At 34.7% G+C, this 14,243-nt stretch overlaps 2 protein-coding genes across 3 annotated transcripts; one reads left to right on the top strand and one right to left on the bottom strand.

Annotated features, from left to right (window-relative positions):
* The first annotated feature begins 1,196 nt into the window (after positions 1 to 1,196).
* LOC149904489 (cuticle protein-like) lies at positions 1,197 to 5,226 on the top strand. Of its 2 annotated transcripts, XM_090107491.1 has the most exons (5): positions 1,197 to 1,247; positions 1,330 to 1,671; positions 1,767 to 2,071; positions 4,558 to 4,783; positions 4,871 to 5,226. In XM_090107491.1, the coding sequence occupies exons 1-5, from the start codon at positions 1,236 to 1,238 to the stop codon at positions 5,174 to 5,176; spliced, it is 1,191 nt and encodes a 396-aa protein (XP_089963617.1). In that variant the 5' UTR covers positions 1,197 to 1,235; the 3' UTR covers positions 5,177 to 5,226. The 2 variants fall into 2 exon arrangements, with proteins under 2 accessions (XP_089963617.1, XP_089963616.1); XM_090107490.1 differs by lacking the exons at positions 1,197 to 1,247; positions 1,330 to 1,671; positions 1,767 to 2,071 and adding an exon at positions 4,331 to 4,373 and having other exon boundaries at positions 4,502 to 4,783.
* A 6,620-nt stretch (positions 5,227 to 11,846) lies between these two features.
* Positions 11,847 to 12,782, bottom strand: LOC149904488 (uncharacterized). The gene is made up of 3 exons (XM_090107487.1): positions 12,724 to 12,782; positions 12,326 to 12,607; positions 11,847 to 12,237 (listed from the first exon to the last, which is right to left on the bottom strand). Exons 1-3 carry the CDS (start codon positions 12,733 to 12,735, stop codon positions 11,911 to 11,913), a joined length of 621 nt encoding a protein of 206 aa, XP_089963613.1. The 5' UTR covers positions 12,736 to 12,782; the 3' UTR covers positions 11,847 to 11,910.
* Positions 12,783 to 14,243: the final 1,461 nt, after the last annotated feature.

The raw sequence follows: 14,243 nt of genomic DNA, 5'->3' as shown, positions 1-14,243 counted from the left end.
AGAAAATGATAGCGATACGGATGAGCTGTTTCTACCTGGAAGTGAAGATGACTCGGATCACTTGAGCATTCAGTCTAAAAGTGACAGTGAAGAGGATGTACAGGATATTAATTTTTAAGCTATTGCATAGCTTCTATCGCGGGCTTTGAGCGCGGGGACCGAATCCAGAAATTCCGTAACGAAAAACCTCACGCTCCCCACTCCGACGGGCACGGAGGTGTGGTTTGAAGGCATAGCATGCAATATCTTTACCGCGGCAGTCCCCGAGTGCCACACGTATTTTTTTTTTTCTTAAAGTCTTACCGAACCGAACATAGTCTTATTTTAGTTGGTAAAAAGTACTATTTCTGTTACATAGCCTAAAGATATAATAAATGTTTATAATATTTGATAAATTTATTTTATTTTTAACCTCTTATAGTCAAGGGATAATAATAATATACACATTACAAATTTACAATAAATACTAGCTATAAAAACGTGGAAAGATTATTGGGTCCAGGAAACCCCACGTAGTGCAGGACGTAACTTTTATCCACGTGGTTCACGGAGGGTTAAGAATCAATCTTAATAAGAATACTAGTATGTAAAATAATTATTTCTAATCTCACGTACGATATTATATGAAATAAAGGAATAAGTACTAAATGGCATGAGTTAGCGTTTAATTATTATTTTTTAATTTTAAAAATAAATTAAGTGACCTCCAAAAAGATTAAAATCAATTTTGTTGAGCCTTGGAGAAGGACATGCGTTAAAATAATTTAACACCGTTGCGGTGTCAAATAAGACATCGGAGTTTTATGAAATTATAACTCTATTGGTACCTAATAATTTAATTTATTTTATTTTTATTTATTTATAATACTTTTAATTATTTTTTAATCTACATTAAATAATAACGCCAATTAAAACATTAACACATTTACAATAATGTTTACAAAATAAGAATAGCAACGAAATTACAGCGGTAAGATTTTTAGTCTTAGATAATAATATAAAGGAATTAAATAAAAACTGAGTAAGCTGTATTCAAATTAAGGTTTATTTAAATGAAATACCTAATAAAGTCATGCGTAATGAAAGTAATCCGTGGCTTGTAATAGATTTCATTAAAATGCCCCGCGGCAAGGTAACTCATGTTGATACCAGATAATATGACTCTGAACGGTAGGTATATAATGAGTGCGCTGTTAAAAAAAAATCATTCTACATTCGAATCAGGAATTATAATCATGTTCTCTAAAGTGAGTTGGATGGTAACAGAAAAAACATATTTTTAGTTAATAAAATAACAGTAATACTAATATCAAATTGCGTAATTTTCAGTTGGTAGCTCTGTGCGCAATCGCAGCGGTAGCATCAGCTGGGCTAGTGCCCGCTGGAGTGCACTACTCCCCAGCTGCAGCCGTCTCCTCCCAGAGCATCGTCCGCCACGACCAGCCCCAGGCTAAGCTGGCCTACGCCGCTCCCGTTGCCAAGCTCGCCGTCGCCTCTCCCGCTGTGTACCACGCCGCCCCCGCCTCCGGGTATCACGCCGCGCCCGCTGCCGTGTACCAATCCGCTCCCGCCCAAGTGTACCACGCTGCCCCCGCCCCCGTCACCTACCACGCCGCTCCCGTGCACTACGCCGCCCCCGTCGCTAAGGTCCTCGCTCAACCCGAGGAGTTCGTGAGTATCCCATTCATACACATTCACACAATTAACAAATTACAATTGACCAAATATATCGATCACACGATCTTATCGCATTTTCTACATTCTAGGCTCACCCCAAATACGACTTCTCCTATGCCGTGTCCGACCCCCACACCGGTGACGACAAGCAACAGCAGGAGAGCCGCGACGGCGATGTTGTGAAGGGCTCCTACTCGTTCCATGAAGCCGATGGTTCCATCAGGACCGTGGAGTACACCGCTGACGACCACAACGGCTTCAACGCGGTCGTGCACAACAGCGCTCCCACCGCCGCCCCCGTCGTGTACAAGCAAGCTGTCGCTCCCGTTGTCTACAAGCAAGCGGCTGCTCCCGTCTACACCCACGCCGCTCCCGTCTACGCGCACGCCGCCCCCGCTCACCAATACTACCACTAAATATTATCTAATATAAATAAAAAAAAATATTTATTGTAAATATAAAGTACAAATAGATTTATATTTGTTTTATTCTATGAATGATATTTTATCACAATATTTTGTATACCGCATTGAGCATTCATTTGATGATATGTAGTAAAACTTCACGGAGAGCGAATGGACTTAAAAAAAAAACTTACTTAATACATCTGAACAATTCTGAGTTATTAATGTAAATGTTTTAAAATTATAAAGCAATTATTATGATAATTTTTTTAACAAAACTGCTGACAATGAATTGCAAGAACTATCCGGTTGTCTTGCTGTGGCCAGCGGAGCGCTATTGCTCAACCCAACACAAAGGGTTGGGGTTGGATTCATAACTATGTTGTACACTTGTTTGTGTTGACAATTATATCATTGCGATTCAACTTCTGAATCTGAACTTCTGAAAGAGAGACAAACAAAACTTCAAAAAGTTTATGAATCCATACTATTAATATTATAAATGCGAAAGTAACTCTGTCTGTTACTCAATCACGCCTTAACTACTGAACCAATTTGCATGAAATTTGGTATAGAGATATTTTGATACCCGAGAAAGGACATAGGCTACTTTTTACCCCGGGAAATAGGATAGGTTTTATCCCGGAAATCCCACGGGAACGGGAACAATGCAGGTTTTTCTTTTGACTGCGCGGGCGAAGCTGCGGGAGGAAAGCTAGTTGTATATATAAATGAACGAAAATTATTGTTGAGTGTTGAGACAAGGAATGATGATAATATTTAAAAAAAATTGTCAAAATGCCGAAAAATTATTAATTTCATATTTACTCTTTATGATGTTTCCATTATGCATAAAATTATTAATTATAATGGTAATGAGAATTTAGTAAAAAAAAATGTTAAGTTCAGTTCAAATTCGTAGAGGAATTCTTGTGTTCGACGGGATGGATTTAGCTCTCACATACAATATTTATAATGGATATAACAAGGTCCTAACTAACTAGGCCACCAACGCGACGCGACGGGTGCATCCAAAGAATGATTGTAGATGTTGACTTTTGTGCTTGTTTGCCTTTTTATCGTATTATTGTTGGACAAAAATAATGTTATGCTTTATCTTCATCCACTCTTACGAATTGCTTTTGCAAAGAAACCAACGTGTACCGTTGTATTAAATATAAAATGTATAATAGATTTAATAATTTTCTTTGAGGGATCAATTCCAATTATTGTAATAAAACAACATAAACAAAAATAGCTATATTGATATAACTGGATTTTTACGAATGAGTTGAGCAGCAGTGTCAGTGAGCAGCCGACAGGAAAAAGGAATAACAGGGACGCTTATCTACTGTACAATATTTCGTTTTAATAAAGAAAACAAAAGAAAGTTTACTCCGACTGCACTTAATAGCCGTTGAGTGTCACAAACATTGCATTTGTGGATCGACTTGTATTTTGCCTAAAAATTACTATTTCACCATTCAAAGCTATCGAGTTCACTAATTTAGGAGTGTCTTTCAGTCTTCGTTATATCACTTAAAACTTCAAGGATAATTTAAAATTATTGTGTGAAAATAAATAATATGGACATTTTTTGAAATTAAATACTTAATTGATAAAGGCCGTGTCTCTACGTATAACACTAGTCGTGCTAAGTATGAAACGACCAATTTTACATTACCAGAGATATTTAATTTTTTTTAAAGAACATTTTCATTTAATTTATTAAATTCTGAATTTATAAGAACGAACTGATGAACATTAAATTATAATAAAGAAAAAAAAATGAAAATATTCTGGAGAAATCATACTTAATTGATTGAAATTTCAACATCATTTGAGCGTGGTTGATGAACAAAAATAAAATTGATTTCTATACAATGACTTTTTTCGCGGATTTTATTTTCCTTTTTATAAATACATCGTAAAATCATTATAACATGACTGAATAGATTTTTAAAAAAAATTGCCAAATTATTATTTTTTAAACTTACATTATTTCATGCTGTTAAATAGTTTTTAAAACTCATTAAGTAAAGTAACTAATTTAACGTTGGAACACATAGTACCTACCTAAAACTTTAAAATAAGTTTTGAATAATGTGCGTGAAAGAAATACTCATGAAAGTAATTTTATGAATGGCATAGGTTACACGACCGTAGCCCGGAGCAAGGTTTTGCATGACGCACTAGTGAACTGTGGATCAGTAAGCAAGTATAAAACTGGCTACTTAATTTGAAATAATGCATTCTGACACCTAAACAGATATAATCAACATGTTCTCTAAAGTAAGTGTGGATAGTAAATGTTAATGCCAACGCCAAAAAGTTATTAGTTGCTTGCCAAAATCTATAAAAAAAATTCTTAAATATTCATTCGCGAAATAAAAATATACATGTATGAATTTTATTTTCAGTTGGTAGCTCTGTGCGCATTCGCAGCGGTGGCCTCAGCTGGGCTAGTGCCCGCTGGAGTGCACTACTCCTCAGCTGCGGCCGTCTCCTCCCAGAACATCGTCCGCCACGACCAGCCCCAGGCCTACGCCGGTCCCGCTGTATACCACGCCGCGCCTGCTGCCGTGTACCAAGCCGCTCCCGCCCAAGTGTACCACGCTGCCCCCGCCCCCGTCGCCTACCACGCCGCTCCCTTGCACTACGCCGCCCCCGTCGCTAAGGTCCTCGCTCATCCCGAGGAGTTTGTGAGTATCCCAATCATAGACATTCACACAATTTGCAAGTGCCAAAATATATCGATCACACGATCTTATCGCGTTTTTTGCATTCAGGCTCACCCCAAATACGACTTCTCCTACGCCGTTTCCGACCCCCACACCGGTGATGACAAGCAACAACAAGAGAGCCGCGACGGCGATGTCGTGAAGGGCTCCTACTCGTTCCACGAAGCCGATGGCTCCATCAGGACTGTGGAGTACTCCGCTGACGACCACAACGGCTTCAACGCGGTCGTACACAACAGCGCTCCCACCGCCGCCCCCGTCGTCTACAAGCAAGCTGTTGCTCCAGTCGTCTACAAGCAAGCTGTCGCTCCCGTCTACGCGCACGCCGCCCCCGCTCACCAATACTACCACTAAATGATGCATTGATGAAATCCTATTTATTGAAATATACTATTAAGTACAAATTAACGCATTTTATTGGTACAAATTATAACAGTAAATTTGTAACAATTCATTTCTATTCATTGTGTTATTTTATTCATGTATCATGTATAATCACAATTATCACGTTATACAATGACATAATGCACAATAATAATATAATATACATAATCGTATAATATAATATATACTTAGCATTCTAGTAAACTAGATAATATTATAATGGGAATCGTCTTGAAGATTAAATACATAATTTTCCTTATAATATTATAGCGTCAACAGAACCAAGTAATCCATACTAATATTATAAATGCGAAAGTAACTCTGTCTGTCTGTCTGTCTGTTACTCAATCACGCCTAAACTACTGAACCAATTTGCATGAAATTTGGTATGGAGATATTTTGATACCCGAGAAAGGACATAGGCTACCTTTTATTGCGAAATATGTACCACGGCCGAAGCCGGGGCGGGCCACTATATAAAAATAATTTTGATTTTCGTACATGTCAATCATTAGTTGTCAATCCAGTCAAATACGGTTGAATACGGTCAAAATATTGTTTGACATTCATGCGTTCAAAAATGTATTTTGTGTAAAATAATTCAAAAGTAAAAAGGGTGAATAAACTATTGTCTGTATTTTTTTTAAATCAATTATTGAAAAGTGCAATTAAAGCAGATACATAAAAATTCCTCAAATATAAAGCAGATACATAAAAGTTTACGCGTGCTTTCAGAAGTTGATAAGGTATTTTCGGTGAGGAAACTAACCAAGAAGGATAGTTCGATTAATTATTTAAAAAAAAAATCTCTAAAAATGTAAAAATTCTGACAACTATTTGTCGCGATTTCGTCGACTGCTTCAACAATATTGCGTTGAAATAATATTATAACGTTAAAATTGAAACGGAGGCCCTGGCTCATTCGATTGAACCAAGCTAAATTGCGTTTTGAAGATTGCATCCATTTACGCCATGCAATTAGCACAGAAGAAGATGCAGAAAATGTTGGTCTATTGATTATTTTACCGGCGACATACACAGGTAGCCCAAGTGAATATGTGCAAGATGCAATGACATAATAATATGTTCGTCATTATGGTCGGCCAGATCTATTCATTACATTTATATGTAATCCGAAATGGATGGAAATTATTCAACTGTTGCTTCCCGGACAAATATCAAGTGATCGGCACGTCATCACCACACGTGTTTTCAAGAAAAAAATCCGATCACTGATGAGTTACATTAAAGGAACACATCTTTGGAATTATTCAATGATGGATGCTTAGATTACAAAATAAAAGACAGATGGAGCGTTGCCGAACTAAACCGAATAATTTATCGTCATTTCCATAAAGCTATGTGTGCTGTCATTTCGCCGTTGCACTGTACGTACACGGTGCTTCTGTGTGGGTGTTATGTTACCAGATATTGAAAATTTTCCCAAAATTTTCCCCGACTACGGAAGAAAGAGGGTTATGTTTTTCGAGTGTAGGTATGTATGTATAATATTTCTTTGACACGCCCTGCAGTATAAACTGTTGGATCGATTTTGAGTTGTGACTTATGAGGTGTCATTACAATCATCTGAATTATGAAGGTAGCTGTGGTGGTAGTGACGTAGGATACATAAATTATTAGCAGTCATGTTTTAATTTTTATTTTAATATAAATTCGGGTTTTTGATATTATTTTATAATATTGTAAAAATTATTTTATCACCTATCTACTAAAGTTATACATGAACACACAAAATAATTTTATTCAATTTTTATTAAATAAGTAAATTACATTAAATTTATTAAATAAATTACATTAAAAAAAGTTTTTATTTTTCAAAACATATGAATGCGAATAGCGGTAGGTTTTAGTCGAGAATGCGGGACATTTTATTTTCATCATATCCATCATGTGTTCACATGAATTAAATCGCAAGCGAAAATGACGCTTTTTATAAAAGTAACAAAAAAATGTATAATGGTTTTTAAAATAATCTAATAATGACCATGAACTTTTATTGCACTATACAAATAATCACATTCACGATCGAAAAATCCAACAGCACTATAGGTAAACCAGAATCTGATGGCAATTAGGGAAATCAAAATTTTGAGTGTGCAACCCTTGGGAAAATGGACAGAACGATCTTGATACTGCTTATTTTTTATTTTGTCCTCAATATCATTACTCACATTACATAAGTGGACAATACTGTACTTAATAAAAATGATATCCACTTAATATTATGTAGGTACATACTTACATGTATAATATTTATTTACAATTATACAAATTACTTTTATACAGGTAATACATATTATTATTTACACATACCTATATTTGTATATATTCATTACCAGTATGCCATGTGAAAATATCGATATAATGATAATGTAGATCAAAACTGCTTATAATTTTTTTATAAAATAAAATAAAAATAATATAAAATTATGTTTATTCTCGTAAGTATTAACAGACACACATTATAAAATTGACTTGGACAGCTTGGACTTGACGAATAGCCGTATTGGAAACTCCTGTAATAAGTTTTCATAAAATTATATTCTAATCAACAAACAATATTATAGCTACCTACATATAATATTTTTTAATTCATAGTATCAAAACGGGTAAGTCCAATTTACCAATAAAATCTTCAAAATTGAAAATTGTGATGTGTTTGACCCTTCTTCATCGAATGTTTTTCTATACACATTATAAACAACACCTCTTGCTTGTGATCGCAGCGACTTTTTCGACATTTTCGAAGATTTTTTAGACAAAATCCTAAAAATTATTCATCAACTGCAAAAAAGACAAATAATTTGACATCCAATTTGATAGTTGTCAAATAAGTTGCCACATAAAAATCTTTTATTTCTTATATATAAATATGCCATCAGATTCTGGTAGACCTATACCCCGAATATCTTTTAACCATTTTACCCCTAAAAATGGCAAATTCATTTTCAAAATACTGGCAGCATACGTTGAAGTTTTGAATTCCTTCGTATTTGTAAAATTATTATTTGTATACAAAATTAAATAAGCCAAATAATCTACAGAAAATCTGTAAAACGATGTTTTATCTTTTTGTTTGTTTTCGGGTACAAGTTTTACAGCGTTTTAATATCACAAGACAGCATTTTTTTACTAAAATATCAAACCCCTTTTGACGTATTGCATGACACTAGAATCGGTATAGCACTAGCGGAGGAACGTATTCGTTTTTGATTTCGTATTTTCTTTGACAAGGGCGATGAATGATTGACATGCTCCATCTGTATTTTATTTTGTAATCTGAGGATGGATGTATTCAATCGAATGACGAAAATCTGGCTTGCAGCATGCACACATTTTAATTTGGTTAGTCGAAAGAATAAATATATGAGTGTGCGGGGATTGCTAATCCTAAAACCGATCCAGACCGACATGACGTTTTTATCACGAATATGATTCATGGACCGGGTGAAACCATCAACCAACAAACACCATGCATGGTTGACAGCGAGTGTTCCAAAAGGTATCCACGAAAATTGATGGCAGAGACCATCACAAGCAGCGATGGTTACCCACTGTATCAGCGTCGATCGCCCAATGATAATGGTAGAATTATTATCACAACTAAAGTGAAACGAAACGATGGCGTGGTCGATAACAGTTAAAGAATGAAAAGAGTTAATCCATGCTGCACAGCTTATTAAAATTCTATCATTTTTCTCTGAGACGTGTTTGAAGTAATAAATTAAAATACTATTATATATCAATCCATATAAATATTTATTTTGTATCATTGTATTACGTTCATCAAAGCCTAAATTAGTTCAGCTAAAAGGTAACACAACATACATTGACAGGGCGGTACAAAGTTCGCCGGGACAGCTAGTTAACTGTAAAGCCGTCTTGACAAGAATCTGAATTTAGATTCTGATTACCGGTGCGTGCGTTTTCACTTCAAATAAATGTATCGCTTCAAATAATCATATTACCTATGCGGCTTGAATTCAGAATCCTAATTTTCGGTTTGTTTTTAAGAACGATAGAATCATTATCATGATCTAGTCCTAGTATAATATCTTATTACATACCATCTTATCACATACCTAATATCTTATCACATACCTAAACATGCATAACCTACTTAACATGAAAAACCGTCAAAAACTTTACTTTGCCAGTCTCCTTTTTGACGTTATTAAATTTAAAAAACCTTCTTATTTATATGATAAACTTTTATGGAGGACCTCCAAAGTCTCGAGTGAATGTAGGTCATGCACAAATATTTTTTCTGTGCCTAAATACAAAACAGCCGCCTTTAGAGGAAGTTTTAGATTTCTTGCTACGAAATGCTGGAATGATATCCCGCCTCCTATTCGAAATTCTCAATCAAGGGACACTTTTAAAAAGAAGTTGAAAGCTTATTTTCATGTTATTCAAAAACAGTCTACATAAATACCTATTGTTATTTTCTGTGTTTAATAATATCTACTATAAACTATAATCTACTTGATATTCATTAAAATTGTGTCCTTCTTTTACTTCATCTATATTCTACGTTTTATATATTATTGTTCTGGAAAGGATGTCTTTAACTTCTTCTACGTACTTGGCGTTGGCAATATAAATTCATAAATTACACATAAATTCATTATTACACACTATTTATTTTTTATTACTGATTCGTTTCCTCTCAACTCACTCAGCCGATTTTACGTTCTGACTGGCAAACTATGTTACATACTTCATACATCAATATCTTCTTACTTTATTGTAATACTGTATAGCATAATTTAGTCCGTTCTTTAAAATTATACCTACTTTTATTAGTCACTCCTCTCTACTTATATGGTGCTGACAGAATAACAGCGTTACAGCATCAGCTGTAACATTCATGCTGAGTCAGTAATCCTTTTCCCTGAGGTGATACAGATATAATATAATATTATTACGTCTACACAATATATTGTTTTACCCAGTTATACCCTGTTTTTTAAATTATAAGTATTTTCTGTATCTAATGTACTGTATCATTTTTTTGGAAATAAATGTGTTTCTATTCTATTCTATTCTATTCTTATTAGATATATTTTGTCAGATCAATCTGCAAAATTGAGAATCTGAAAAATGGTAGCATTTTGTTCGAGATTCAGATTGTTCTTTAGATTTGGCATTTTTAATAACATTTATTGAGTTTAATAAAATAAACATGAATTTCACTGGTAATTCATAACATACTAATTAAATTAATCAACAAAAATAGTTAAGGGGGGTTAGGCGGTCAGCGAAAATTCAGCTATTCGGGCCTGAGGTAAGCGGTGAAGGGTCCCGCGTTTAGTATGGAATCAACGTGCTCGAAACTGAAAATCGTAAGTGCCATTCACATTTTTTATCAAAAAGTGAATGAAAATATTTAGTATTTTCTAAATCTAAAACAGTCACGAAATCGAGAAGGTAAATACCCATGTATTTGTGATTTTATACGAATTATTATCGTAAAATACAGTTGTAATGAGAATTTTTATATGATATTTTAGAGGTAACTTCAGGATTTTTTTTTATCGAGCAAAATTTTTCCAATCGTGTTTTGGAAACAGTCATCCCATCACACATACGTTCTGTAATTCAGTGCGAAAAAACTTCAATATTTTCAATTATAGCTCATAGAAAACAGTCCATTTTTTCGTTTTCACCTACTAAGGGCCCTTAATAAATATACTAATAACCATTTTTTTATAACAACAACCAGTGTTTTAAACTGCAAGTCAGTTTCGTAAACCCTCAAAAAATGTTATCTTATGTAACGCTATTACGCTCGAAGACAGAAAACTTTTTTGACCCAGAGTTTACTTATTGTGTATGTAAAAAATAAAACCTACCTAAAACAATAAGTAACTAAACTTTTTTTAAAAGCCTTTCATTCCCCGGCGCAGGCGCTGATTATTATCATTTAATGATAACATGTAGATTGTATTGTAGATTCTTGATTTGTGAAATCTATACAGCTACACAAATGATTTGAAACTGCAACATAAAATTAGAAAAGTTAGTCAAATTTAAATCCAAAGTTAACTTTTTACTAAAAAAAAAATATGTAAATATTAATTAACTTTTATAATAAGTGCTACTTGACAGATCATTTTATTTTGTAATTTTTTTGCGATTTTTTTATGTAATAGAGTTTTCTCTAACATAAGGAACAAAATGTACAACTGGAAGAAACTTGTTCCCACGACACAGGGAATCCTAGTTCCTAGCAAGGTTTCTTAATTTCTATGTACCTATCATTATATTTTGGAAATAAAATTATTGTTATATTGTTATTGTTATTTTAACCAACTATAATAACTATGGAAATTGTATTTTTATGGTTTCTAGAACAATCTAGATTCAAGACAATTCCTATTTAAAGATTGTCTTTATAACTTTTACGAGCAGGATTTATTGCGTTAGCCTTACAATGCTTTCGTTACAATTCAGTTGAGAGTAACTAGCTAATGAGCTTTTCGAAATTATGATCTCTGTAAGTAATGTATAAACATGCATTATTTTCTTTTTTTAATATAAAATAATTTGTTAACTATTAGAATCAGTAAGTCATGTCATCTTATAGGAGTAAGAAGGAATTTTTAGCAAAGACATGTTTCGATTTTATAATCATTATATTACAATAAATAAGAATTAATCAACGATTATTTGGTCACATTTTAGTGGTAGTATTGGTGGGCAGGGGCGGCGTGCGCGTAGACGGGAGCGGCGTGGGTGTAGACGGGAGCGGCCGCTTCCTTGTAGACGACTGGAGCGATAGCTTGCTTGTACACGACGGGGGCGGCGGTGGGAGCGCTGTTGTGCACGACCGCGTTGAAGCCGTTGTGGTCGTCAGCGGTGTACTCCACGGTCCTGATAGAGCCATCGGCTTCATGGAACGAGTAGGAGCCCTTCACGACATCGCCGTCGCGGCTCTCCTGTTGTTGCTTGTCATCACCGGTGTGGGGGTCGGACACGGCGTAGGAGAAGTCGTATTTGGGGTGAGCCTAGAATACAGAAAACGCGATAAGATCGTGTGATCGATATATTTTGGCACTTCCAAATTGTGTGAATGTGTATAAATGGGATACTCACGAACTCCTCGGGTTGAGCGAGGACCTTAGCGACGGGGGCGGCGTAGTGCACGGGAGCGGCGTGGTAGGCGACGGGGGCGGCGGCAGCGTGGTACACTTGGGCGGGAGCGGCTTGGTACACGGTAGCGGAGGCGGAGTGGTACACAGCGGGAGTGGCGTAGGCCTGGGGCTGGTCGTGGCGGACGATGTTCTGGGATGAGACGGCTGCAGCTGAGGAGTAGTGCACTCCAGCAGGCACTAGCCCAGCTGAGGCCACGGCGGCGAATGCGCACAGAGCTACCAACTGAAAATATTTATTATTTTAGTATTTTTATCTACTTACATTTATGTATACATATAAGTTTTAAAGATATTGTAATATGCATGTTTTTCTGCAACTTATTTTTTGTAGGTACTTACTTTAGAGAACATGTTGAATGTGTCTATTTAGTTGTCAGAATGTATTTTTTCGGATTAGGTAACTCGTTTTATACTAGCTGTACGGTCTGTAGTTTACCAGTATAAAAAACCTTGCCGCAGGGTACTTACTCTCTTGTAACCTATGTCATTTAGTGTCTTAATTTACTTTCATATTTTTTGGATATTGTATTCATAATCTTCTATAGAATGAAATAAATAATATTTCACTAAAATAATTCAATTTAACAAATTACTTGTAGAAAAAGTTATTTGCTTTCTATTTGAATCTTAAGCAGAGGGAAGTTTGAAATTGTAAAAATCAAAACATTAATTATTAAGAAAAAACTCTTCATTACAAATAATTAACAACCAGTGTAAAGGTAGTTTTGTTATTAAAATAAAATTCACTAAATTGAATATTTAGTTAATGTGAAAATAAAATAAAATTAGTTGTTGTCGTCAAAATGCATTTTTTGCAAACACAAACATAAATAGCAACATTCGATAAAAATATAGGTTGAAAAATGTTCTGTATATTTAGAACAAAATTTTGGTACGTTTCGCTCTAAAAATTTGCCGTAGTTTTAAGTTATTCTTATTTTTTAACTATTAATATGCTGCCTGAAACAAGTAAAAAGATGTATGCCAAAACTATTGCACAGACCATCACATAGCGAGCAGCCTTCAATAGTTTTGTCATTCATCTTTTTATAGTTATTTATCCACATTGACCGAGCTGCTTCTCGATGCATTTGTTTCGCGAGGCTGCTCGCTCTCTGGGTACCTGAGTACCTGGCACCTGTCTAACAGATAATGTACTTACAATATTATAAATCTTGGTAATTTGGGTATTGTTTTCTTGGTATGGTATGGGTTATTAATTTTTTTATTCAATATTGGATTCATTTCATCCCGATATTCAGCATAATTATGTTCCCTTGCGAAAGAGGATAAAAGTAAAAAGGTGTACATTTATTTTAGCGGAATAAAGCCCACGCGGATATAATTTGTTTTTTTTTTGGTAGGTATCAAGATCTCTAGCTTATCTGTTTTTAGCCAAAAAGCGGGGTTGCTGAATTCGTAGCGTTTTGTTGTACCTAGTCTAGATATCATGAACGCACCAAAATTATTTTTAATTTTGCACTTCTATTAGTATAAAACGAATATGTTCTACTACTACTATCCTGATATTTGAATATCCTACCTGAGTGATTGGAGAAATTTACGTAAATAAATAAATATATAAATGTAACAATTGAAACCTTGCCAATTTTTTACTTGGATAAATAAAATCTTATAAAGAACACAAATTAAGTGCAGTTTGGTATTTTTTTAATTTTTTTTCAAAGTTAACCTATATTCCTCCTGACGGAATTTCAGCCGCAGTTGCCAATCTAGATTTAGACAAACCATACAACTATAGGTAGTTATACAACTACCTACCCATACGGGTTTGCACACAAATGCAAGTGAAATATCTACCTATGTACTACTATTTCATGTTGCTATTACAGGACGCA

Source organism: Colias eurytheme, chromosome 11 (genome assembly GCF_061535395.1).
Source record: "Colias eurytheme isolate Ceu_HAF_F1 chromosome 11, ilColEury1 Martin Lab GWU primary, whole genome shotgun sequence".
Taxonomy (NCBI): domain Eukaryota; kingdom Metazoa; phylum Arthropoda; class Insecta; order Lepidoptera; family Pieridae; genus Colias; species Colias eurytheme.
Note: the sequence above shows the minus strand (reverse complement) of the source record. Positions and strands in the feature narration are given on the sequence as shown.